Raw genomic sequence first — 24,539 nt, forward strand, 5'->3', positions numbered from 1 at the left:
CAGACCGATTGGGTTTGCACCGGCCTTTTATCCGTGTGGTTGGCAAAAAATGATCGAGCGAACAAATGCTCACACAGTCACTAGGCAACGAAAATTTACCCCACATTTCGAAAGCACAGAGTTGTCTTTAATGCATTCCACTTCTACATTCTCTTCTCTCCATTCATCGTCTTTTCCTTCTGATCCCCCTTTTTTTTTCTGAAAAAAAAAAAAAAAAAAAAAAAAAGAAAAAAAGCAAGTTCATAAATAACATTATTAATTATCATGCATGTCCAGAACAAGGTCGCCATTATCACTGGTGCATCCTCAGGTAACTATTTTATTCATGACCCGCGTACTACACACAGGTTGATCTTGCTTCGCACAAATTATTTAGGGATTCCCTTAATGATCTCCTTATGTCTCTTTCACAAATCTATGGTATCCAGGTCTCGGTAAAGCCCTTGCGGAGCGCCTTGTTAGCAAAGGGTAATTTTTTTTTTTTTTTTTTTTTTAAAAAGGTGACTTTTCGGGCTGACTTTTTTTTATCATTATCATTATTATTATTTTTTTCTTTCCTGAAACGCTCAAGTGCCATGGTTATCTCGGAGACATTGACAAGAATGAAGGTCTGCGCCTTGCTGGACGAATTGAACCATGGTAAGTGGTAATAAAAAAAATTTTAAGAACAATAAAAACACTTGAGAATTCATTTTTAATAAAAACATGATTTCATGATTTTCACCCTAAAAAAGCAAGGAGAAACCTGTAGCACATTTTATTCAATGTGATGTGACCAACTATGCTCAACAGGCAGAGCTTTTTCAAGCAGCATTCCATCATTTTTGGAAGTGTCGACATTGTTGTAAATAACGCAGGTATCGCAGAGGGAGAACCTTTGTGGGCAGATAAGAAACAGATCTGGAAAAAAGTCGTTGACATTGCTCTCAGCCGTGATCGAGGGAACTCGTCTGGGTATTGAGGCCCTTCAAAAACAACTCCAAAAGGAAGGCTCTAAATTTGAAGGAGGGGTTATCATCAATACGGCTTCTTTGGCTGGATTGTATCCTCAGCCCCGAACCCCTGTGTATGCGGCTGCTAAATTCGGAGTCATCGGCTTCACTCGGTCGTTCAAACAATTTAAGGAAAAGCGGATTCGTGTCATGCTGTCGCCCCAGGTATGATAGAGGAAACCATATATATAAAACAATTGTCTGCTCATAGTCTCCATATCTCACATACTTTTTTTTGTCTTTCTGTGGGACCATATTAGCTTCGCACCAACAAAGATCATTGAACCTATCAAGGAGGATGTGATGAAGATGGGTCCTTTGGTCTCAGTTGAAATGGTGACGGATGCGTTCATGTTGTTGATTGAGGACGACTCATGCAGAGGCGACATTGCAAGGATTACGCCCAGTATGGTATCAATATTCTTGGCAAGACTGTTGGTGGTGATAAGAAGGCCAAGCTGTAGAAAAAACATTAAATGATATTGAAGAATAAAGCAATTTAGTCAAAATGGCAACTTCACCAAGGCTTTTATCATACTTATCATACATGCATTATAACTATTCAAATGTAGTGCTACTCTGCCAATGGTCTAATTTATACTGTTATTTACAAATAACTTTTTATTACATATTATCACTATTGTTTAGATTTCACCATAGATAGTCCTGCCCCGCTCTGCACGGACATTGCGGGTACGTTGGATGTGGAGCATGTCTTTCTCGCAATATGTTTGATTGTCGTAACTGTAGTAGTTATCCTTCAGCTTGTTGCCGCACTGTGAGCACTTGAAGCACTTTGGATGAAATCGCCAGCCTCTGTTCAAAGATCATAGGAGAGGATATCCAGATTAGCTTTTACATGGTCGTACTTAAATGGTGCTTTTTTTTTTTTTTTTTTTTTTTTTTTTTCCTCTAAAAAAGTCTTTACCTCCAAGGTCTGAGCACAAGCTCCTTCAATAGGCTCATCGCATCTCATGCACATCGAGTTATTCAGCCGATGGTAATGGCGCTTACAATAGGGTTGCTTATCAAAGACATAAAATTCTTATCTGGGAATGGTCTCTTGCACGTCTGACATCTGAAGCAATTAGCATGCCATTTGCCCTCAGCTTACCATCCTGTGCAGAGACTGCCTGACTTTCGATCCTCAGTCCACAAGCATTGCATTTAGGCAAGAACAGTTCACCATAGTCCTTGGGACAATAGACTCGCCCATTCTTTTCCACATGGGATACTCGGAGTGGCTTCAAACAGTGGTAGCAACACAAATGATGCTCATGCCAGGGTTTGTCCAGTGCGAAGACAGTCCGTTCGGTTTGCTGAATAGGCCCTTCACATCCTGCGCAGATTCGAAGGCGTTGAGGTCGTAAGACTTCCTGTTGCAATAACTTTGCAAAATCACGCTCACAGAAGATACGTCCTTCATATTCATGACAATCCAAAGATGATTCAATCGGCATGCGACATTGGGCGCATTTGAGGCACTCCCCATGATAGCTACTGAACGCCATTTTGATTGAATCCGCCATCTCGGAAGGTAGAATATCTTCATCACAGTCCGCACAACGCTCCAGTGTCGGACCATTGCGTCCATTGGTCGACCGGCTATGTGTACTAAGAGCTCTTGATGAATCCGACAGCCGATTCGAGGATGAGGAACGATTGCAGTCTCGAATAGTCACTTGTTCGTAACTTTGGTCAAAGTTATGATCATAATTGTCCTCCTCAACACCGCTATTACAACTTTTGTTACTGTTTCTGCCGCTATGGTTATTGTTGTCATGATTGCTAGCCCTGTTACTGTGGCTACTATTGTCATTAGTGCTATTCTTGTTGTTGCGGTTGTTATTTCCACTACTGCTTTCTCTTCCTCTGGAGTTGATATTGTCGTTGCTGCTATTCCTATTAATGCGATTATTACTGCCATTGTTGCTGCTGTTGTTACTATCGCTGGCGTTATTGCTTCTCCTAAACCTCTCATTGCTAGGACTGTCTTCAGAAACACCTTCATCACGTGAATGATAGTCATCAACTGAATCATCACGCTCAGTACCATTACTTCGCTCTGACGACTTAATTCTCCCGCTAATGAATCCTCTTCGCTCAGCGCGCTGCTTCTGTTGCTTTTGTTTCATCTCCTGATATTCTTTTTCATTCCCTTTCTCTAGTTCCTGTGTCTGATCTTCATCTCCCTCCTCTTGTACTTTGCTAAAATCATTTTCTTTTTGTTCCTTCTCTTTGTTGTTACTCCTTCGGAATAGGCGAAGATGCCAGCGGTCAGTTGACCGGCGCGCCATATTTGGCTGTTCAGGTGCTGGTGGAGAGGGATTTCGACCATCTTCTGATTGGCGGCTGTTCTTTGAGGTATCCAACAAAGGCAGAGGCGACGTTTGGATGCTATCATGGCTACGATAAGCAGGTCTAGAAGCAGCGGGGCTCTGTGGCTGACTATCACCGCTAGCAGTCTCATTCTCTGTCCGTCGATAAGACCTATACGAAGGCGGAGCTGGAGACGGAGACGGAGATGGAGACGAAGATGAAGATGGAGCTGAGGTTCTCAATCGGTTGTTCTTGACTTCATCATCATATTCAGCTAGGCGGCGACCCACTCTGCATTGGACGATCTCGTGAGACGAATTGCTATTATCCCTGTTATTTTCATCGTTGCCTGGAATATTTTCCATATCCGCGCGGCGAGTAGGTCGTTGTTTGAGTACAGGTGGAGATGTAGGGTTAGTTAGCGCACTATCCGATCGACGAGCAACAGCAGCAGTCGAGGCTTCAATGGAGGCGGATTTGTCATCACTGGTGAACCCACTGGCGAATGCAATGGGGAATTTGTTTCCGAACCAGTGGGCGTGATAACCAGGCCATCTTCCCGACGGGGGGTCTTGGTTCAGTGGTGGAGGCGTCACTGAACCGACCTTGGGACTTTTATCCGCTGCAGTATCAGTTGCTGCAGCACGGATAGGTCTGGGTTGGAGTGGTAGAGGTGTTGTGGAAGTAACAGAGCTCTTAGTCAGCTCAGCTTTAGTTTGAATGGAGGTGCCCGAATGAGAGCGAGTGGCTTTAATAGTAGAGCGAGAAGGGATAGGAGAGGTCGAGCGTTCCACAGCGTCTGTTTGGTGTATCGCCGTTTTGTGAGTAGGTTCAGGTTTGGTCAAGGTCTGAGTCTGACGAGAAGTGGAGCCTGTGGTAAGAGTATGGGCCGGACGAGGAGCTGGGCGGGGGGCTGGTCTAGGAGATGGTGATCGACGGCCGTCCTCAGCACTTCGAGGTACAGCCAATGTCTTTGGCTGTGAGGTAAGTGTAAGTGTTGGTGACGAATCCGCATCGAGCGACTGACGAACGGCTGTTTTCATTTGTTGTTGTTGTTGTTGCTGTTGCTGTAATAACTGTAGTTGTAGCTGTTGTAGTTGCTCAGGAGTAAGAAACACCGATGTTTGCGTAGACGCAGATCGGCGTTCAACCTTGGATGGCTGCACCTGATTTGGAGTCAACTTAGTAGCTGTAAGGTTCCTGTCATCTGCAACACATAGAACTCTGTCATCATTACTAGGCTGTGTCATAGGCAGGGCATCCGTGTTTTGGTCTTCATCTGCAACAGTGACTGGAGGCTGAGGAGTAATAACCCTGATATATTCTGTCTGAGAAGTTTCAGACACTTGTGGGCGTGGTGGGAGTACAGGTTTACGAGACACAGTCGGTCGGACTTTAATCTCCTGCATAAGGTCTTCCATCAAGGCATCGAATTGGTCTACGCTAGGCTTGTGCGATAGATGCTGAGAACCAGGAGGTAGCCGCCTTGGGACATCCAGTGAGCTACTGCTGCTGTTCACAGAAGACCTCCAAGTATCGAAGGGACGCCCAGCTTCTGATGAGATACGTGTTGAGCTCTCTAGTCGGTCACCATATAAATACAAATATGTATATAGAAAAATAGTTTAGTCATGCTGACGTTGTCGAATGAATAGAAATTGATTTCAAAAGAAATACGTCAGATTGCACCGGCGTATTACCTTTGATGGAATAGGGGAAGGCGATAGAGACCCAGGTGGTGTAACTGAGCAATACAGGTCATCCTCGTCCTTGAATGTGTTTTGCTCTGCATGCAACGAGTTTTTTTCTTGTGAAGACAATGGTGGCGATGGACTCCCTTGAACATAGATTCCATCCTGAACACTGATATGATCCTCTCGTGCTCCAGAGCTTGTCAAAGAACTGAATATCTGCGTCGAATCTCTCTCAGATCGATGCTTCGGAAGCGTATTGTCAGAATGTCTCAAATCCTCGGACGCGTTCTATCAATTCTTTGAGGCCTTTCTGTCTGCAGCGAAGATCGTTCGGATCGTTCGGATCGTTTCTGACAGGGACCGTTGATGAAGCCTTTCAGCCTGAAGACGTTCCTAACTGCTAGCATAGTAGGTCGCTTGATCGAGGGTGGTTCAATCGTACGTTCCTGATCATGATCTATTGTAGAATCCAATGTTTGTGTTGCGATACTGACTGCATGGGTACATTGTTGCTCCCGTTGCTCTTGCTGGTGCTTCCAGTGCTGTGAATGGGAGGAGCATTAACGCCTGCTACAGCTGGGACGATGCCGGATATACGCTGTGAAGACTTGCGAGGAAGAGCAGGAACAGGCTGCTGCTGAGATTGATCCGTGAGCTACGAGATGGGTAGTTGCACTCTATCGACTCCATGATTGGCTTCAACGACTCTGTGTGTGTAGAGCGTTCTCCTACAGCGTTGGCTGATTTGAGTGCCGTTCGTCAAGCGAAGTTCTGGATGGCGTAGAATAAAAATCAGTAGAGTGTCGTTTTGGTGTAGGTGATATGGGAGTATCCTGGTCATCATCGTACTACAAGAAAGCAAGCTGCACAATGGGCGATATTGTCTGACTATTGCGTTTATTGTAATGGAGTGGTTCTGAAGTAATATTAGTGGGTTGCGAAAGAAGCGCTGGAGCAGATGCAGACTTGCGTTTTGAGTATTTTTCTAGATATGGCAGAGCAGGTCGCGCTTGAACAGAGGATGGACGAATGGGTGAGAGTGGGGCTGTGTTAATGGTAGCTGTTTTTTTAGTTGTGCAAGAAATGGTTGGTATGCTTGTTTTTGACTCTGACTTGATTAATTTGATTGTGTTGCTTGCTATTGTTAAAGTCCTTCAGAGCACTTCCGCTCCTTGTCGTTGTTGTAGTTGTTGTCGTCTTCGTTGATGGTATGTAAGCTATTGAGAACACGATGATTACATGTTAGAATGGCAAAAAGAATAGAGCAGAGTATGGCGGCGAACAATCTATCACAGATCAAAACGCTAGTTGTAGCCTCATCCTAGGAATCTGATTGCACAGAAATTCACCGAGTAATATGAAGAACAAAAGAATGACCAATCTTAATGCAATTTTGGCCGCAAAGAAACAAAAGAAAAAATGGGCCGGCGACTGAAAGGAACAGAAGTTAAAAAAGGGACCAACAGTATTAGGAAAGCAAGCTTTCCTATGAATGGAACAGGAGAAAATGAATTTTGCAATCTTGGCATCACTCTTGATATATCTTCTTGTTTTCATGATCAACAAAACCTGTGATGACAGAGATGTTTACAAAATACTGTCGGTCATAGTTGTGAGCAATGCTGTAACATGCTCCAATGTCCAAAGCTTTGTCCGCTGATACAATTCACCGAAAATATCCAAAGTGTACACGCATGGACTCGTACACAAAAAAGATTCCGCCTGAGGCTCAATTTTTTTTTTCCACCTTCTTATGTGCACCCAGTGTTCCTCGCTCACTGATGATTGATCATGCAACTTACGTCTTCTGGGGATGTACAGAGGCATTGCAGGCAATGTCGGGATAGCTATACAAGCATGTTCACTCAGTTTGCGGAACTCGACATCTTTTCCACAATCCGAGCACCGAATAATTGGTAGGACTTGTGACAAACGAGGCTCTTTCGAACTCATGATGAATGGAATATGTAATGTCTAATCTGTAATCTGTAATGTGTATTGTGTAATGTTGTAATGTGAAATGTGAATTGTGAAATGTGTAGAGCAGAATGTGAGATTGTTATGATTGCTTGTAGAAAGGCGAGATAGACTAAGAACACTATGGATTAAGGAATAACTATGTAGATAGTATAATGGTGTCTTTTATCGAATAATGGAAGGGTGGTTGTGATATTAGGTAAGGGAGAGGAAGTAGAAGTGGAAGGAGGTAAAGACAAAGAAGACTGAGAGCAAGAGCAGAAAAAGATGAAAAGAGAAAGACAGAAGAGAGGAAAGAGAAGAAAAGAGGGAGAGGAACAGAACAAGCAGAAAGAAGGTATTCGCCTCTGTTCTCTTCTGATGACCAATCCTTGCCTGATCGGGCATGGGCCAATCGTCTCGTGTGCCCAACCGTTTTGTAAAAACTGTGAGTGCTGGGCAGATGGTTTTTTGTTCTCTCGGGACTATTTTCCAGCTGTTCTTTGAAAGACAAAGCGAAACGTGCACAAAGACGCCACACAATGTTCTGTGTGTACAGACAGCATACAACATGTCCAACTTGAATCATAGACTGGGCTCTATTCAAAACTGAATGTCAGATTGAAATACGAGACCCTGTTGACTTGCAGAAACAGAGTCCAACGTCGTACAAGGGCAGACACACGGAGCTTTTCCTGTGATCAAAATGCAAAATGATCAAAAAGAGAGACAAAACAAGGGGATTGTGCGTTTTGCTCAACAGCCGTGTGTAAAAAAAAGAGAACGAGTTACATGTGCACAACTAGTTTTTATAAACATTCCTGTATTATTGAAATGGAGCCGCCAAAACATATGCAAGCTCAGCTCAGGCACACCAACAGCACATTAGAGAATATGAAAGGAACAATCAGGATGAGACGTTATGGCCAATGAGAAAATTTATCGTACATGTACCATGTCAATCAATGAATCCAATCTGGACAGCAACTTTCGTTTCCCGCTCCCCATTCACTCTCCTTCATTCCCTCGTTTCTCCTGAACCAAGTACAACGCTCTTACATTCCTAATGCATGTGCCATGACCGGCATGGGCCATCGCTTTTTAAAATTGTTCTTTTCTACTCGTAAAATAGCGAACATTCAATCAAATATTTTTTCCCGCCATTTTTGAAAAAAAAAAAAAAAAAAAAAAAAACCTCCGCAGTTATTCTTAGTGCTCTATAAAGAACCCTCCTTTTGCAGAGGTGACTAAGAACACAAGACTCTGAATTCTATTTGCTACATTCTACCGTCCCATTACTTGTTGCCCTATTTATTTTTTATTTTTATTTCCGAAAGCTATTGCAGACAAAGAAACAGCGAATAGTCTGTATTCAATTTGGAATACATATGCCTTACTATTGCTTACTTTTTTTTTTTTTTTTGTCTTTTTCCCTACTTATTATTGGAAAGATGCAGTTTAAGATACTAGAGTTACAAGGCCTTGGATGAATCGCTCTTGACTTGGCTAATGCTTGCCATTTGCCTCATCGGAGGGCAGGGCAGTCTGTGGGGCACCAGGAGCTCGTGGTTGCTGAAGAGATTGTGCAGAATTCTCATGACTCGTAACTGTCACTGGTTGCTGGGTTGGGGTAGGGGTTCATGATTTAAAGATGGTGATGGTTGTCGAGGTTGTGGATACGCATGGATGCCGCTTGGAGATGGTTGATGCGGTTGAGGCTGGAGCGGATGCTGAGGGTAGTGTGGTGGATACGGCGATGGGGTTGGAAGGGATAGTGAGATGGAGGAGATGAATATGCTCCTGAAGCAGAGGGATGGTAGAGATGTTGCCCATGAGGGTAGCGATGAGGCTCCGGCTGAAACTGTGGGGGTACCTTGGATGGTTGATATGCGTAGGTGGACTAGTACCATAAGCTCGGAAAACTGGCGAAGGAGAACGACTAGGGTAAAAATCAGGACGTGGTGGCCCGGCTGGAGAAGGATATCCTGGAGCGTAACCTGAAGCTCCGGACATAAAGGGTGGTGGATATATAGTTGACGGAGGATACCGACCTGGTGCAATCATAGGATGTGTAGGAACAGTGTCAACCATGTGTGAACCCTGCAGGGATTGCTGGGACCATAGGCATGGGGACAGACCCGAGGACAACCGGCGGAGGTTTAATATTATTTATGGTCATGTACGCCACAAACTGATCTGGAAGCTCCGCCAACAATGCTTGCGCAAGTCCATACTCAAGGTGAGGAGGGAAGTCACGTGCGGCCACAAACTGGACGATATCACGGCTCTTTTTGCTGCGAACAGAAGAAGTTTCAACGTCTCCGTCCAGAGCGTCCATCTGACGATTGAAAAAAAAGAAATATCAATAAAGAACACTAAATATTTACATCTAATGGCCAGCACATTGTTTAGATATCATCAATCATCTCTAGCATAAACCATTACCTTTCCAAACTCTGCTTTTCCGACGCCAACAATGATGATCGATATTGCGTGTTTGCTTGCTTTCTGAATCGCGCTAATAGTGTCATTCCTAAAAAAGTTGAACAGACATCGGACAAAACATTTGTTAGCAACTGAGTGTCATGGAAATACTCAGCACTCTCCAATACCGTGCGTTATTGGGGACTTTTCCAAAGATTTACATATCAGTAATGGCTCCATCTGTGAGGATCAGAAGAACAGTATAATTGTAGGGCTCACTATTCTTGGCAATCGTTGTGGCCTCAGAAATCACAGGCGTAAAGTTCGTTGGGCCCCACAATTCAACGAACGAATGAGCATTCCAATATGCATTGAGGATACCTTCTACGCCATTAACTTCAGGCTAATAAAAAAATATAAAGTATGCAGGCAGTATGCTGGTGGTCAGATCGGTTCGAACATACTCTAATTTTTTTTTTAACTTAGTAAAACCTACGTTGCTTGGGTTGCCATTTAGCGGAAAGGCATGGTTGACTTGGCCTTGAATCCTTCCGCCGAATCCATAGACTGGAAATTTTTATCTGAATCATAGAACTGCAGAATGTTTCCCACACTGCGGATTGCCCGAGTATACTCATTGTCGCCTGTGGGAGACTTGAAATGTAGCGAACTTGGATTTTGAGGATCACCGTTGCTCTGAGTGAAATCAATTGCAACTATCAGACCTATAGTCCCGCCCGCAATCATGAAATCCATGAATGATGGTGGAGTTGTAATAGAAAAGTTGGTAATAGTCAATGAAGATGTTCCTGTCATAGGCGGGATAGGGACTGTGTGGGGAAAGCTGTAACGGCTCAAATCCGCAGTCGTGAAAACAGGCGTCGTTCCAATGATTGTATGGGCTATGAATGTTGTGCAAAAAAAAAAAAAAAAAAAAAAAGTTTAGTCATGTTAGTAATCTCCCAGAGTTTGCTTCATTCTTGTGTGGATATTGTGGCCATTTTCACCATTGTTGTTTTCTTTCTCCTAGTTGTTCCTTTGGCGGTATTTTTTTTTGTAAATTCATAGCCACAACTCTCTTTTGAGACATACTTCCATTTTCCTTGTGGCTCATGACCTGGATTCGTAATGATCTATTAGGATCTCCATTGTTAAGAACACTCTCCTTGATTGAAAATGGATCCCAAATAGGATTCATCGTCATCTTCCCGCACCTTGGATCGTATACAGGCGAATATGTCCCGTTCTCGTTCCGCGCTCAACGATGAAGAAGGCGGAAGGCCTTGTCTTGAAAAAGCCTTTTTTTGTCAAATCATTTGCTTTGATAGAGAAACTGAAAGGAAGATAAGGATTATTTTTAATATTTTTTTCTTCATCGTTTCGCGGCGAAGGAAAGAAGGCTAAAAGGGGTTTGTTGCCCATCACCCTTTACCTGAATACGTTTTAGAAGACTTCAGTTCCTCAGCTTGAATAATGATCGTACCCATTGAAGCAATGAATTTGAACCTGGGAGTGTGAGATTCAACCCTATCTGACCTCCACGTGCCGTCACAATGGAAGCCAAGTCGACAGTGGCTTCTCCAAGGTAATCCTGATCCGAAAATTTGTCGCTGTTTTTGTCATCAATATCATAGACAGCAAATCTAAGACGTTGCTCTGTCTCGAAACGATAGTCAATTGAATGCGTTGACGAACACGGATTTAATGTGTCTTTGATGCGCTCCGTCTTTGCGTATGGTGTTTTTGACCAACTACCCACTTTGGTATCCCAGAGAAAGAGAAAAACTTGAGGATCGCTGAACGAGCGACCGTCTCATCAACAAGACCACTGTTTTATTATTATTATTATTATTATTATATTATTATTATTATTAAAATAAAAAGGTTAGCTCAGCTGCGAAAATATTTTTGTTCTATTGAGTAGTTAAAAGAAGGATTAAACTTGCGTGCAGCGAATCTTGAGCTAACTCTGGAGCAGGGTTCCGAAGGCTTTGAAGGATATAATATTTGCATGATGATAAGAAAGGCAAGGGATATCTTTTTTGGGGAAGGTCATGAGGAGAAGAGAGAGAGAAAAAAAAGTTATTCAAAAAGTGATAAAAGGGAAACAGTAAAATCAGATGATGAAAAAATCAAGGGTCGGGACCTCTTCAGGGCAAATTTACATAAACTTTGAAACTGGCACTTCGAGGCAGTGTATTGAGGGTGGCGTCTTTGTCCTACAAAACCAAGCCCATTTTCATTTTAAACGACAATTAAGAAGGTGTGGATACACGTCAACATTCCTCATTACATAACTGTTTGGACGTGTTGTTATGAACATCGATGACAAAGAAGAACAGTGTGGTTATAATGTGATACCGCATTATACATTTATTTGCATGAAAGTGCGTCATGTGGACATGTGGAATTGTGGAAATTGGAAATGTGGAAATGTGGAATTGGTCTATTTTGGGTATCCTTGTAGTTTGGCGGGGCTTGTCTAGCAACTAAAAATTTAAATACCACTCCTTCGGATCAAAGACAAGAACTCCTCTCTAGTTTTGGCATTATCACGGAAACAACCAAACATGGAACTGGTAATCGTTTGACTACCTGGCTTCTGGACTCCACGCATGACCATGCAGAAATGACTATGAGTGTACGAATGAGGGCAAAAATAGTCGTGTTAACATTTCCAATCGTCATTTAATAAATGGAATGAAATTAAAATAATAAATAAATAAATAAAAGGTAGGTGGAGAGAGAGAATATAGAAATACATAAGAGATCCTTACCTAGCTTCCATGACTACAGCAACACCTTGGGGGTCGAGAAGCTCCTTGAGAGCCACGGCAACTTGCTTAGTTAATCTCTCCTGAACCTGAAGGCGTCTGCTGAACATCTCTGCCAAACGAGCAATCTTGCTTAGCCCTACAACCTTTCCATTCTGAGGAATGTAGCCGATATGGATCTAATAAAGGGAATGTGCCACTCGCTTTGTTAATATCGCAAATGGAGAACCTTTACCTTTGCCTACTGCATACAGTTCTGCAATTCATACCTTTCCTGTGAATGGCACCATGTGGTGCTCACATAGCGAAAATACATCGATATTCTTAACGATGACCATCTCATCATGGTCTAGTAAATGAATAAACAAAAAAAAAAAAAAATTAGTATAATAGCGCTGTTGTAAATGGACCAACTTTAACCTCAAAATAGTGTATCTAGCGTTCTTTTTTTGTCGCACCTTCTTGAAAAAGCGCCTTGTTCATAAGATCTACATAAAGCCAATAGATGGAATACAGACAGAAAGTAGAGAAGTTTAGGATATCTGACGAAACCAATTGTCACTTGTACATTAACCTTGAACCCTAAATAAGCCCTTACGAGTGACACTCTCTTCATATCCCTTGGAAAAGAACATTAATGCCTTGGCATAGCGCTCCGGGGTCTTAAGTAGGCCTTCACGGTCAGGATCTTCGCCGATGCACTCTATGATCGTACGGACAGCCCCAGCAATCTTTTGAATCCTAACCTCACGCTGTTCTTCTGTGTCTTCACGGCGTTCCCTAGCACCAATACCTATTACGAAATAATAATAATAATAATAAGACGCTTGAGGGGATTAGTATTGAATCGATCGTCGTTCTCGAACTCTGTAAAAAAATTTTAAGGTTCGCAGAAAGTTTGGATGAAAGTTTAACAATTTTCCTTACTGGGGAAACTGAGACCGTCAAAGTCAATAGGAGATCCACTTCTCTCAGAATACCCTGACTTGACAAGACTATTGCCAGAGGAACTTGAGTGTCCGGTCAAGGCATGTGAGAGTGCGGCTTGCTTGGCAGTCGGATAGAGTAATCTAAGTAAACAGAGATATGCTGCTGTTGTTAATTGTCAAGAATGGACCTGAAAAGGAAAATGCGATTATAAATTTTGATGATTGGCTCTCCGTGGGAAATAAAATATTTACACCGCAGCGGTTCAAAAAAAAAAAAAAAAAAAAAAAAAAAAGGAGGGAAAGGACCTGTGCACACAATTGAACTAGCAGCATTCAAGCCGACTTGCAGTGGTTGGACAAAATGCGTTGGTCATAGTTGCCACTCTCGCCAGAGCACCTTTTTTGTGATCAATAGATCCAAGATAATGATGGCCACAAAAATAATACAAATGGCAATAGGCTGTGGGAAGGAAAAAAAAAAAAAAAAAAAAAAAAAAAAAAAAAGCATTATGCATGAATGCAAACTCATTACGCAAAAAAAAAATGTGATTCTTTTTTATATATATATATAATGTGTTTGATGCTATTGCTTGTGTGTGTGGAGGCTATTATTATAGAAATACTTACTCGATGTTACCATTGGGCATCTTTGGCTGGTAGGAGTGTGTGCCATTGGAATGAATTTTCTTTCAAAGAGCTGTAAGAACAGATATGAGAAGGTAGAGTTCAGAGAATAAAAAAAGATTGAGAAAAGACAAGAAGATGTAAGGAAAGGAGTAATTATTCTTTTATTTTTTCCATGTACCTTCTTCTGGATCAGTTATATATACGCATCCAAAGCATTCCGGATGGAGAAGTTGAAATAGTTCGAGCCAATAGAAAGAGCGCAGGCATAATTTAGCTGATCTTGTGGGCGTCTCAACTTTTCTTTGTCCGCTCACTCATTATTAAATGACTTCATTCCTTAATTCCAAATGGAGCATTCACTTACAAAGCATTGCACAAACTGTAGTTAGGGAGTTACCGTTTAAGCAAAACGTTCATAAAAATCATAACAGCCAGCTTCATCTGTTACTAGCATTCTTAATCCTATGTGCCTGACTCATTGGCTTTATAAAATATCTCTTCCAAACTTGTGTGCCTAATTCGTTCAGAGATCATTGGTTGTGCTATAGACTACCACAGCTCCCACAGAAGGAAGAATGTTCTGGTTGGTGACCAGGCACCAAGAGACTTTCATTATTGAGCATGTTCATCACGGTAAGCTTTGTTTTTATTGGATAGAATTCATGTAAATCCCACAGATCCGTGCACGATTCCCAGATGTTGCTCAAATCTCAAGGTGGTGCACATCTCTATCATACTGCTCTTCCTTAAGGGTCAAAAGCTGAGCATTTTGCAGCTGACTCACGTTGTATTTGTACTTTTTCGAAATCGAACGAGCACAGTCATCGCGCCACAACGGTTCTGAACAGTGGTTTATAACTTGCGCTTGAAAGATAGGCTGAGAGTATTTAGTTGCATATCGCGTTGTTATCTTTACAAAAAAAAAAAAAAAAAAAAAGAAGTCCTGCGCGCTCTTCTCCAGTCTACATTAATCCGCAGCATGTACTTGCTTGACGTGCGCAATGAAAAAAAAAAAAAAAAAAAAAAAAAAAAAAAGATATCGTGAATCGTGAATATCACGTTCTGATTCAATGTTGTCTTGCGATCGGTGTCCGTGCTTTTTTTTTTTTTTTTTTTTTTTTTTTCTTGCTGAGGATGCTTTGTGTGTGGTAATGGGTAATGGTGATAAATAACCTTGTGATTGGCAGTAATTCCCTCTCATTGGCTTGACATGTGACTTCAATACCATTCTGCCGCCAAAGGGATCAGCTGGCTCATTTTGCAATTTTGTGATGTGCGCAGGGATGAGACCGTTTTTAGCATAATTGTGTTGGGGGTAAATCCCAATCCTTATCAGCAGCCTTGTCGAAAGTCCCACCCCTAATCTTTGACTTCAACCTGTGGCAACTTTTTTTTGTTTTTTTTTGGACGGTTAAATGTTGTGCGATGAGAGACAAAAAAATATGGGTGAATGTTTGTCGTACACTCTGGATGTGCTTATAATCTTATGCATTTCACGAAATGCCTAGCCAATGCATCCTGCGCGGTATCATCATCACACAACCACGAAATACTCCCAACAATGCATTAAATCTCCTTTTTTTCCTCCGTTTCAATAGTGAGCATTCAAGTACAATTTCATCTTTCTTATCCTTTGAGTGAAGCCAATAAATACACTGAAGGATAACAGAGTAGACAAACTAACAAACAAAAGCATCTGTCTATAATCACACAAATATAATATTTGTACCAGTCAAACCATTTAGTTTACAGACATTCCGAGGAAACAAGTTCATGTATTTCGTAAGTAGAATAAACAGCTTACCCAACTACACAGCATCAGTGGAGTCCCCCTCATTAACGATAACAATAGCTTTTAAAAGTGTGTGATGACGAGATGAAGGAATGCATGGGCACTGAGCTTACGCGCATGTCTGTGAAAAAAAAAGGGATAGGGGCCAGTAAGATCTTACCAAGGTAATTCAACATGCTTATTTGAAGAAAAAACCGCTGTTCAGTAGCATGATAGGAGCAGGTGGTCTGTTCGCCTTCTTCCTTTTGGAAAACTCAATTGCCTTTTTTTTTTTTTTTTTTTTTAAAAAAAAAAAAACATCAGGGCAAGGGTTTGATCACCGTATTCAACCGTATTCAATCAATGCACACGCTTTCCTGCGCGAACTGTCATTCAAACATAAAACCAAACCGAAATTGACGTATTTTTTTTTTCCCGATTCTTCTTTACCCTGTTGGCATATGATAAAGAGGAGGAGAAGGAAGAGGAAGAGAAGAATGCCCAGGCCAATTGTTTCCTTCTATCTGTCCTGCCTGGTCTTGGCACACAATTTATTGATACTTCGGGATGGAATCATTAGCGTGCATGCAATCAATGTCTATCGTATATAAATATATAATATATTAAGTGAGAATAATGTCGGGAAAGGTGTACGACCACAGACCAGAAAACCAGACGATCGGAGACCGTTCTTCTTTGTTTATTTATTGAAAGTTCTGGGAAAAAAAAATTATTTAAAGTAATATTATCAATATTCATGACATTCTTGTAATATGGAGACTGATCATATTAAAGAGGTTAATTTTGATATAAAAATAAATAAAAAAAAACACCATGGCGGCTCCATCCTTTCTTTCAAATCTCGACGGCACAGACAAACCTCGATTATCATTAAAGGAAAACTGGTAAATATATACATGTACATGTACATGTTCGTGTACAAATGAGCAATTGTTCGTTTGGTACACAATAGACACGGGGAGAAGGCGAGCAGGAGCCAAAGGACAGGGTGTAGAGGATCTGAGAATGCTCTCATTCATACATCCATGTTCTTCTCATTCTTACATCATCAATGTTCGTCTTCGACGGCCACGGTACATGTACTTGGCATCGATACACACAGATCTTTTGGTGCGCATAAAGGCGTTTTGCTATAATCTGTCTATTGTGTTTCAATTGATGTTTATTTTAAATAACAATTGGTTTGTATGCAACTGGACCGAACTACTCCATATTAACGGCTACAATAAAGCACGCTCATCTATTTAACATTCGTCCACAATAGTAAATATGTACGATGGTCCGATTCAAGTTTGTGTTTTTGCCTGATGAATACATCAATCAATCGATGTTTAGTAATAGTGACTTGTCGAGAAGGGCACGCTTTTCAATTTTTTTGAATACAAACCCTTATTCAAATATCACAGAACGACATCAATAGCAAAAGCACCCCGCCTCCTGTTGGCCAGTGGCATCTCTCTTTTTTTTTTTTTTTTTTTTTTTCTGCATCTGTTCGTCTCCTTTTTCTGTTTGCGTTTTAGAGACACAATGCACAACAAGCGTAAAAAGATGCCTCTCTTAGTTGCAGCACTTGCACTGTTTGATCTTTCCTGTTCGGTATATACCATTGATAGGAGGCAACGATGAACATCTTTGGACCGAGTTTGACAAAATGGCGAGGAGGATCAAAATCAACACTGTCAACATCTGCAAAAGTAACAACATCAATACCAAGGACAAACAAATAAATGAAAGAGAGGATGCACAAGAACCATCGGGCAGGAACAGGGTACGGATCATGATTCAGTTCAGCCCACGTTGTGTAGACATGGTTTTCATGAATGTTACATTTTTTTGAATTGGGGGGTATAAATGCACTGTATTACATGTACTTGGGATAAAATATATATTTTTGGTTTTGAGTTGCTATTGTTGGTGAGCGTGTGTTGGCGGTCTCAAAAAGCATATGATTTGCACTTTGGATTATCACAATGAAATCCAACACACATGCGCACGACTATTACACAGCCTGAATAATTCACTGTTAGTCCCATCATAGAAGAAGAACCACCCGATTGTGGTGATGGTGATGGTGATGGCGATGATAGTTTCCAAACGCTCGTGTTCCATGCTTGTTGCCTTTTTTTTTTTTTTTTTTTTTTTTTTTTTGACATTGCAACCACAACCAACCAACCACAGACAAAAAGAGATCAGGCCATGCAAGGCATTTCATGTATTTGTTAAAATGACAGTAATCAATTACCGCTGTATTCAATGGCTTTTACTCCCACTTAGTTCAGTCGTACAAATAATATAAATATACAATCAATAATCACATTTTCAATTCAAAAGTCTATCGAGGAGAAAAGGCGTCTGTCCACCAAGGGTTTTTTAAAAAAGAGGTGTAATATGCTCTTTTCTTTCCCCTTCTTTTTCTTTTATTTTCTTTTTCTCTTCTTCCTCTTCTTCTTTATTTACACTTTTTCTTCTCTCAAACCTCCTTCATTCTTCATTCCTTTTCACTCAACACATTTCTGATCATTCTATTCCAATCATCCCATCTACCCAATGGCATATAGCGCCCTGTGAAATCGAAAAAAATTCACATTTCTTATCAAACTTATCACTCCGCTCAGTCTTTTCTTTCCTTTCCCTTGGGGCTTCTCTCAATCCTTCCTGGCCACCATGTCCTCTCACAAGCGTTCTTTTCACTACCCGCAACTTCACCAGGACGACAGGCCCTGGCTCAAATATCCTGGTCCAGAAAAATCCTCCAACAGCCACAGTCGATCCTTTTCGCCCGTGCACAAGCATTCCGGCGCGTCTGATCTTCTGCCCAGGGCCCCTCATACTACAAGTTCTCATCAATATCACTCATCACGTAATGAAACATTGCCACTGCACAATAAGCGCTCTTCCTCAAGGTTAAACAGCAGTAACAGCAGTAATGCGTCTTTACCCATGTCTCTTGCCACCAGTAACAGCAGCAACGATTCTTTGGGTGGTCATCATCATCATCATCATCATCATCCACATAGCACTCTAGCCCTCTTAGACAGCCTAGCAAAGCAAGGAACCTCTCTGACGAGCTCTCATTTCCACTTCAAGACGATAATCAAGATAGCAACACTCCTATCGATACTAACATTAAAAGCAGTGTCCGCAAAGCAACAGCATATCCCTCTCCTATTACACCTTCGGATCTGTTGGGAATCCCTGATTTATCTTCTGTATCCTCTACCACATCTTCCTCCACACCTGAATCACCACTATCTACTTCGGCACCTTCTACAACAGAATCTCCTACGCCAAAATCAGACTCGACTGGTCAAAAACAGCGACCCTCCCTCTCTCCATCAACACTCAATTGCCAACACTGGCAGCAATACCTTCGATGGTTCTTTTACTTTGGTCCAACGCAAAGCCCAGGGTCTGGGCGCGGTTCCACAACAACGTCTGAAGGCCCTGGCTCTCCACGTGTTAATCTGGCTGCTACATCAGGTCCACGAACACCAAAACTTACGCATATTCATCTCATTCGTCAACTGCCTCCAATTCGTCCTATTCTAACGTATCATCTCCTAGCTCCACCCCACTCTTGCTCAGTCTTTTGTCACCATCATTCCAAGGGGCATCACCCGCACGACACTATCACCATCATTCATCCTGCCATCCAATCAAGAGCGACATCATCGCCGTCACCATCATCCTTCCTGTTATCATCATAAACCGGGTCGTCACCATAGCTCCAGATCTGATAGGACTCTTGCAAAGATCTCTAGACGCTATGGTGCCCCTCAATTTGTACCTGACCATGACGATGAAGACTTGTCCCGTTTTGAACGTTGAGGAGAATGATGCTCAGCTTCAGCTCGAAAACTCTGCGCCCTTGGAGCTGGAAGGCCCATCCTAACGATACCTCTACTGCAGTGACTATTGTTGGAAGTACTCCAGCCTTTGGTATTGGTGCATTCAGAGCGCAGGATAATCAAACCAATGAGGATGACGCCCTATATGCAGCCGAGCCTCCAAAGAAGCGACAGCGATCAGCGGCAGCAGTTATCTTGGGCGCTGCAGTTGAGACAGTAATCTTTACAAGTGCTGTAGCTCTTTCAGCATATCAGTTACTCACGGGTAAGGGCAGGCAACAACTTGATGCGACCATGTCTTCTCCCACAGCAGAGTCGGCCAAGGCCACGCCAGCAGCGCCTCAAGGCAATGGCGAGCCAGTCTTTGAGAAGTCTGTAGTTGTAAGTATTTGGATTTTTTTTTTTTTTTTTTTTTTTTTTTTCCCTCTTGGATAATTTCCCGCAATGCATGGGGCCAAACATGTGTCATTTTTAGATTCTAAATGTATGCACAATTGTTTTGTTTCTGCAACATGCATTCGTAAACGATAGCAAATGAAGTCCGCACCTGTCGATATCCCGACAAGAACAATTCAACGCCGAGATTCCTCTTCTGGTGTGCTTGGAAAATCTCTTCACCACAACACACATCGTCATAAATCAAGGAATTACAAGCATTCATCCTATAAATCCCCTCGTGGCCATGGGCTGTCGATATCGCTTCCTCACGCGTATGACAATGATTATCTTTCCAAGGACTCATTACCCATGCCTGAGAGGCCAAAACAGGCACAGAAGACAACGACGAGCAATTTCTCAGGATGGAAGCCAAACTGACGACTCTGATCGCAGAAGGCAAACGTGCACTGAATCGTCGTATCTCTGACTGGGCTGATGCATAGATTTGATGCATGAATTTGATGCAAAATATTCATGAATACCTTTTTTTTCAAAAAAAAAAAAAAAAAAAAAAAAAAAAAAATAAATTGTAAATGTGTATTATATTTAATAAAGATAAAAAAAAAAGTAAATAAATCTTTATCGATTGTCTATTTCATTTTCTCTTACACATTCTTTTCTAATGCTATTTCGTCCTATTATTCCCTTCTGCTGTTCTTGTCCAAGTTGTCAACATTATAAACTAAAACATGCGTTTATGTAATTTGACGGGTGAAGACAAGTGAGTCAGGGGGGTGGAATGTGAGTGACGCCTAATCCTAAGACAAGCATTACAAGAAACCACAGACGTACACTTGATCCAAGTGACACCCCAAGCAGTAGGTCATTGATCACTGCGCCCTCTTTCTTTCCCTTTCCCCTTTTCTTTTTGTGTTTCTCTTATCCATCTTAAAACCCAGCCCTCCATCATATATATTTTGGCGGCAACATATCATAAGATAGTAAAACGAAGTTGTTGATGTCATATTCTTGCATCCGCGGCATTTTCCAGAGTCATTTCTTTTTTTTTTTTTTTTACTACGCCTTTCATAGTCCTTTTTCACATGCTGTTGTTGTGTTTATTGTTATTGTTGTTGTTGTTGCTGCCAAGAACATTTGAGCAGATGACTGATACAAAACCAGTAGTCTAGAGAGCCTAGGAATTACAGGATACGTATGTATATTTTTTGAACATATTGCTTTGCTATGCGCGTCATTTAATTATAAGCAGTCACGGGACATGATGGTGGCGCAGCGGACCACATCCCTTACTTTCTCGCTTCATGTAAAAACACTAACCTACTCATTTCGCAGGACCAAGAAAAAAGAAGATTACACTATACAACGAACAAGACTATAGTATTATTATATAAAGTACGATTTGAGAGCTTGGGATGGACATTGCATGTCTAGACAACACAGCAACCAAAAAATAAGAAAGAGATCAACATGACAGAGTTGTGTGTGGTTCTTTTATTTTTATTAACCGGAATATCAATGTGCTTTTGCTTTTATTTTCGCTTCTCCTTCTTAATAGAAAGTCGAAACATCACCCAGATCTGATTATGTGCAGGAAGCAGACAGGCATTGGTAATCAGCAAGAGCATAGTTATAACCACCAACAGGCGTTACATGCAACATTTAATGTTTTGTTTCTTAACAGGAAATATATCTTGTACTGGCAGCACATATGAATGTTTACTAACTTTTCTTTTTTTTTTTTTTTCCTTCGTAACATCGAGGATAGCTATCGGACGTGTGTGCGAGAAATGCGATGGTCGATGTGTTATTTGTGATTCGTAAGTTTGAGGTTTAAATAAACAACAGCAACATCTTACCAGCTCGCTTTTTTTTTTTTTTGCTCTATTTGATCTCTACTGATCGTCTTATTTTATTATTATTTTTAATTGTTATTATTTAAAGATATGTTCGTCCAGTAACGCTTGTCAGGGTCTGTGATGAATGCAATTATGGATCTTTTCAGGGACGTTGTGTAGTCTGTGGATCGCCAGGAGTTAGTGACGCATATTATTGCGCTAATTGTACGCGAGCTGAAAAGGACGTAAGTATATATTGAAGGACTATTATTTATTTATTTATTTATTTATTTATCTATTCATTTTTTTTTTTAAAAAAAAGGGGGAGGTATTCTAACATATTCTCTTTAACCTGCTATCTGTTTATATATTAAAGAGAGATGGCTGTCCAAAGATTGTTAACTTGGGATCCTCAAAAACAGATCTGTTTTATGACGGAAAAAGTTTGGTTTTAAGAAACGATAAAGGAGCATTTCACTTGATGAATGCGCCGCTACCGCAAGGCAACGTCTTTTATTCTGCAGCCTGATAGATGTATAGTACTATAAAAAGAAAAATAAAAAATAAAAAAAGATAAAAGATATTGGACGATCGATTATACCTCACATGGATTGCCAGTGCTCGACAAAATTTCAAGGATTTGATCTGTAAGCCATCTGGACAGAACAGGTTGAGAAGATGAGGCGTTGGCAGGAGAGAAGAGTACATATGACGAAATTCGTCGTATCATCTCCCTACAGTCATCTAACACGTTGAGGAGGAAGGAAGCGTCGGTCCATCAATATGCCGTTATCTTGCTAAAAATCTTGAGATTCCGCATGCAATTGGCGCAATACCAACAAACCTCACCTTTTAACCTCTGTATTTTATCTGTTAAACACGATTTGTGCCTTATGCTCAAACAGTTTTCACAGCTACATTTCTGAACAATGTATGCTTGCGAAATTATGCTGGCCATCTCGACAGGCCGAATGCATTGTTCTTCGAGCTGATATTGTTGATGACGTACTTTTAATCTATCGCGCGCATTTAGCGCCCTTGCCTTTCTTTTAGCGCCCGATTTCAAAGAGATCCCGCGGTTCTGTAGCCCTACCGTCAAGCATTGTTCTTTGGACCCTGCCTTTAGTTGATTTATGCATTCGAGTGTCCTGACCAAGTTTCGGAGTATTACCCGAAGTAGGATGCTTATGTAACATAAATTTAGTAGATTCAAATGGATGTCGGTGGGCGTTATGGGACAGTTCGCAGCGAGGATTATCTTTATCGCCTCCTTTTCCCCCAGTTGGTCCGGAACCTTTGATCGTGAGGATGGCTTCTGTAGTAGGTATTGGCTCCATGATGATTCCAAAGCGCCAAGAACCTGTTCGAACTGGTGAAAGGTTAACAGGGATGCCGAAAGATGCTCTAAAATATGTGAAAATAGTATCGAAATTGCTTCATTAAAGTGGCAAGTACATGTAATTTAATAACTGTAACACAGTTTTGTCAGCTTTTTTATCTTGCTAATAACCTCTTGCAACCACCATGCTGTGCTCACACGTTTGTTGCACGACACTCGAATTATAAGTCGGACATGGGGATAAGAAGATTTGTATCACCTCTTCAATCAGCTGTATCATTCCTGTGGTCATTGTCGTGTTCCAAATAGATGCCTCTACACGAAAGCCATCTTGCACCTTATCTCTATCAGCAGACTCTAAAAAGAATCGGCTACGCCGAAGTGATTCCATACATTTGAAGATTCTAGCTTGACTTTGTGGGAAAGCTGCTGTACGGTCTAGAAAGAACGTGGATCGTCTTAAAACCGTAAATATAAGTGATCTCTGATACACACTTTTTTTTTTTTTTTTTTTTTTTTTTCGATTTCCATTGAAAATAGTGAGGGTGTTACCAATTATACTGTCTGAGATGTTTAATGATTCATTGACGGGGGCAGTCGAGACATCAGGTGGTTGATCCTGTATTTTCCGCTTTTTTGGAGGACGGCCGCGTTTTTTTACAACACGATCAGGCTGAACAGGCTCCTGACGAATAGGCTCAAGTCGCATACATAGTTGATCTAATTTCAGCTCATGCTCCAACTTCCATCTTCTAAGTGTTTCGTTCTCTATGACAAGGTCAAATGTTAAGCAGCGCTATTTATTCTAGTTTGGGTAATAAGACTCTCAATACTCATGGCATGGGAACATCCTCCAGTAGGTTACCATTCTTTGTTGCAGCAACTCCTTCATCTGATTGTCCGAGCTATCTGTTTTAATATTAGATTCAAGTTCGGCAATCGTCTCCATAAAGGACGGGCGTGGACCTGGTGGTGGTGAAGCAGTACGTTCCGGGGAAAAGTCCTGCGCCCCTACTCTTTCTGTTATTGTTGAGTATGTATCTAGATGATTCCGGTTTTGTTCTTCAGTAACCAGCGTAGTGACATCACTCAGTTGCGATAAAGAAGATGGACACTGTTGATACTGGTCTTGTAGATGTAGGTGCACAGCAGCTGCAGATGAGTTTCTTTTGACAAGTCCTCGACTTGACTTGATCTGTGCCAAGCAATCTAAAGTGCCATATTATGAGATATAGCCGGTTCATTATTGTCAGCGCAGCTACATTGTATCACCATTGAAGTAAGAAAAGCGTTTTATTCAGTTGCCTCACCTAGGCAATTCTTACCTAAGCCAGAGTTACCACTGGTGCGTGCTTGTTTGAGAATTATAGCTGCCAACAAACAAGGTAGGACATGGTTTTGCGACGAAAAACAAGGCTGCTTGTTGAAGTAGTCATAGTGTTGCTGTTGCTGCTGTTGCGGCGGCGATGGCCGCTGAAATTGCATTGTTAGAGACAAGTATCAAGTACTAAGTGATGAGATTCATCATTGATAGCCAGGAGCTTAATATTTAGTCAGATGACAACACTATTCGATGTTGTCCGCTAATACAACCGAAGGAGAGGGTGTTCA

The 24,539-nt window shown here is 41.4% G+C and overlaps 9 protein-coding genes across 9 annotated transcripts; 3 read left to right on the top strand and 6 right to left on the bottom strand.

Annotated features, from left to right (window-relative positions):
- Nucleotides 1-217: 217 nt before the first annotated feature.
- Nucleotides 218-1,508, top strand: BCR41DRAFT_357317 (hypothetical protein). Its single transcript, XM_022024874.1, has 7 exons — nucleotides 218-310; nucleotides 429-457; nucleotides 572-639; nucleotides 735-844; nucleotides 931-1,147; nucleotides 1,253-1,403; nucleotides 1,424-1,508. The coding sequence occupies exons 1-7, from the start codon at nucleotides 265-267 to the stop codon at nucleotides 1,454-1,456; spliced, it is 654 nt and encodes a 217-aa protein (XP_021879511.1). The 5' UTR covers nucleotides 218-264; the 3' UTR covers nucleotides 1,457-1,508.
- Nucleotides 1,509-1,580: 72 nt separating this feature from the next.
- On the bottom strand, nucleotides 1,581-2,098 carry BCR41DRAFT_115230 (hypothetical protein). The gene is made up of 2 exons (XM_022019415.1): nucleotides 1,921-2,098; nucleotides 1,581-1,808 (listed from the first exon to the last, which is right to left on the bottom strand). Exons 1-2 carry the CDS (start codon nucleotides 1,956-1,958, stop codon nucleotides 1,637-1,639), a joined length of 210 nt encoding a protein of 69 aa, XP_021879512.1. The 5' UTR covers nucleotides 1,959-2,098; the 3' UTR covers nucleotides 1,581-1,636.
- BCR41DRAFT_115209 (hypothetical protein) lies at nucleotides 1,903-4,869 on the bottom strand. The gene has a single exon (XM_022019414.1). It carries the CDS (start codon nucleotides 4,730-4,732, stop codon nucleotides 2,021-2,023), a length of 2,712 nt encoding a protein of 903 aa, XP_021879513.1. The 5' UTR covers nucleotides 4,733-4,869; the 3' UTR covers nucleotides 1,903-2,020.
- A 1,411-nt stretch (nucleotides 4,870-6,280) lies between these two features.
- Nucleotides 6,281-7,039, bottom strand: BCR41DRAFT_115240 (hypothetical protein). Its single transcript, XM_022019416.1, has 2 exons — nucleotides 6,808-7,039; nucleotides 6,281-6,436 (listed from the first exon to the last, which is right to left on the bottom strand). The coding sequence occupies exons 1-2, from the start codon at nucleotides 6,956-6,958 to the stop codon at nucleotides 6,351-6,353; spliced, it is 237 nt and encodes a 78-aa protein (XP_021879514.1). The 5' UTR covers nucleotides 6,959-7,039; the 3' UTR covers nucleotides 6,281-6,350.
- A 1,354-nt stretch (nucleotides 7,040-8,393) lies between these two features.
- Nucleotides 8,394-11,441, bottom strand: BCR41DRAFT_357321 (Copine-domain-containing protein; the record flags this gene model as incomplete). The annotated part of the gene is given in 11 exon segments (XM_022024875.1): nucleotides 8,394-8,561; nucleotides 8,835-9,061; nucleotides 9,081-9,299; nucleotides 9,407-9,494; nucleotides 9,607-9,788; nucleotides 9,882-9,933; nucleotides 9,954-10,287; nucleotides 10,478-10,642; nucleotides 10,818-10,891; nucleotides 10,912-11,195; nucleotides 11,332-11,441. Coding segments are annotated over 10 exon segments (1,719 nt in total), but the record flags the coding sequence as incomplete, so codon positions are not given.
- Nucleotides 11,442-11,732: 291 nt separating this feature from the next.
- BCR41DRAFT_357322 (GTP cyclohydrolase I) lies at nucleotides 11,733-13,872 on the bottom strand. Its single transcript, XM_022024876.1, has 7 exons — nucleotides 13,712-13,872; nucleotides 13,087-13,229; nucleotides 12,758-12,952; nucleotides 12,618-12,647; nucleotides 12,429-12,508; nucleotides 12,163-12,338; nucleotides 11,733-12,018 (listed from the first exon to the last, which is right to left on the bottom strand). The coding sequence occupies exons 1-7, from the start codon at nucleotides 13,759-13,761 to the stop codon at nucleotides 11,883-11,885; spliced, it is 810 nt and encodes a 269-aa protein (XP_021879516.1). The 5' UTR covers nucleotides 13,762-13,872; the 3' UTR covers nucleotides 11,733-11,882.
- Nucleotides 13,873-19,135: 5,263 nt separating this feature from the next.
- BCR41DRAFT_115385 (hypothetical protein) lies at nucleotides 19,136-20,315 on the top strand. Its single transcript, XM_022019417.1, has 2 exons — nucleotides 19,136-19,736; nucleotides 19,887-20,315. Exons 1-2 carry the CDS (start codon nucleotides 19,341-19,343, stop codon nucleotides 20,169-20,171), a joined length of 681 nt encoding a protein of 226 aa, XP_021879517.1. The 5' UTR covers nucleotides 19,136-19,340; the 3' UTR covers nucleotides 20,172-20,315.
- Nucleotides 20,316-21,221: 906 nt separating this feature from the next.
- BCR41DRAFT_378302 (PHF5-like protein) lies at nucleotides 21,222-22,271 on the top strand (the record flags this gene model as incomplete). Its single annotated transcript, XM_022027151.1, has 6 exons — nucleotides 21,222-21,239; nucleotides 21,314-21,362; nucleotides 21,520-21,571; nucleotides 21,696-21,834; nucleotides 21,966-22,037; nucleotides 22,254-22,271. The coding sequence occupies 6 exons, from the start codon at nucleotides 21,222-21,224 to the stop codon at nucleotides 22,269-22,271; spliced, it is 348 nt and encodes a 115-aa protein (XP_021879518.1).
- Nucleotides 22,272-22,638: 367 nt separating this feature from the next.
- On the bottom strand, nucleotides 22,639-24,413 carry BCR41DRAFT_398166 (hypothetical protein; the record flags this gene model as incomplete). Its single annotated transcript, XM_022028941.1, has 5 exons — nucleotides 22,639-22,993; nucleotides 23,129-23,366; nucleotides 23,481-23,694; nucleotides 23,794-24,137; nucleotides 24,254-24,413. 5 exons carry the CDS (start codon nucleotides 24,411-24,413, stop codon nucleotides 22,639-22,641), a joined length of 1,311 nt encoding a protein of 436 aa, XP_021879519.1.
- Between the last annotated feature and the right edge of the window lie 126 nt (nucleotides 24,414-24,539).

Source organism: Lobosporangium transversale (genome assembly GCF_002105155.1).
Source record: "Lobosporangium transversale strain NRRL 3116 chromosome Unknown BCR41scaffold_29, whole genome shotgun sequence".
NCBI classification, from domain to species: Eukaryota; Fungi; Mortierellomycota; class Mortierellomycetes; order Mortierellales; family Mortierellaceae; genus Lobosporangium; species Lobosporangium transversale.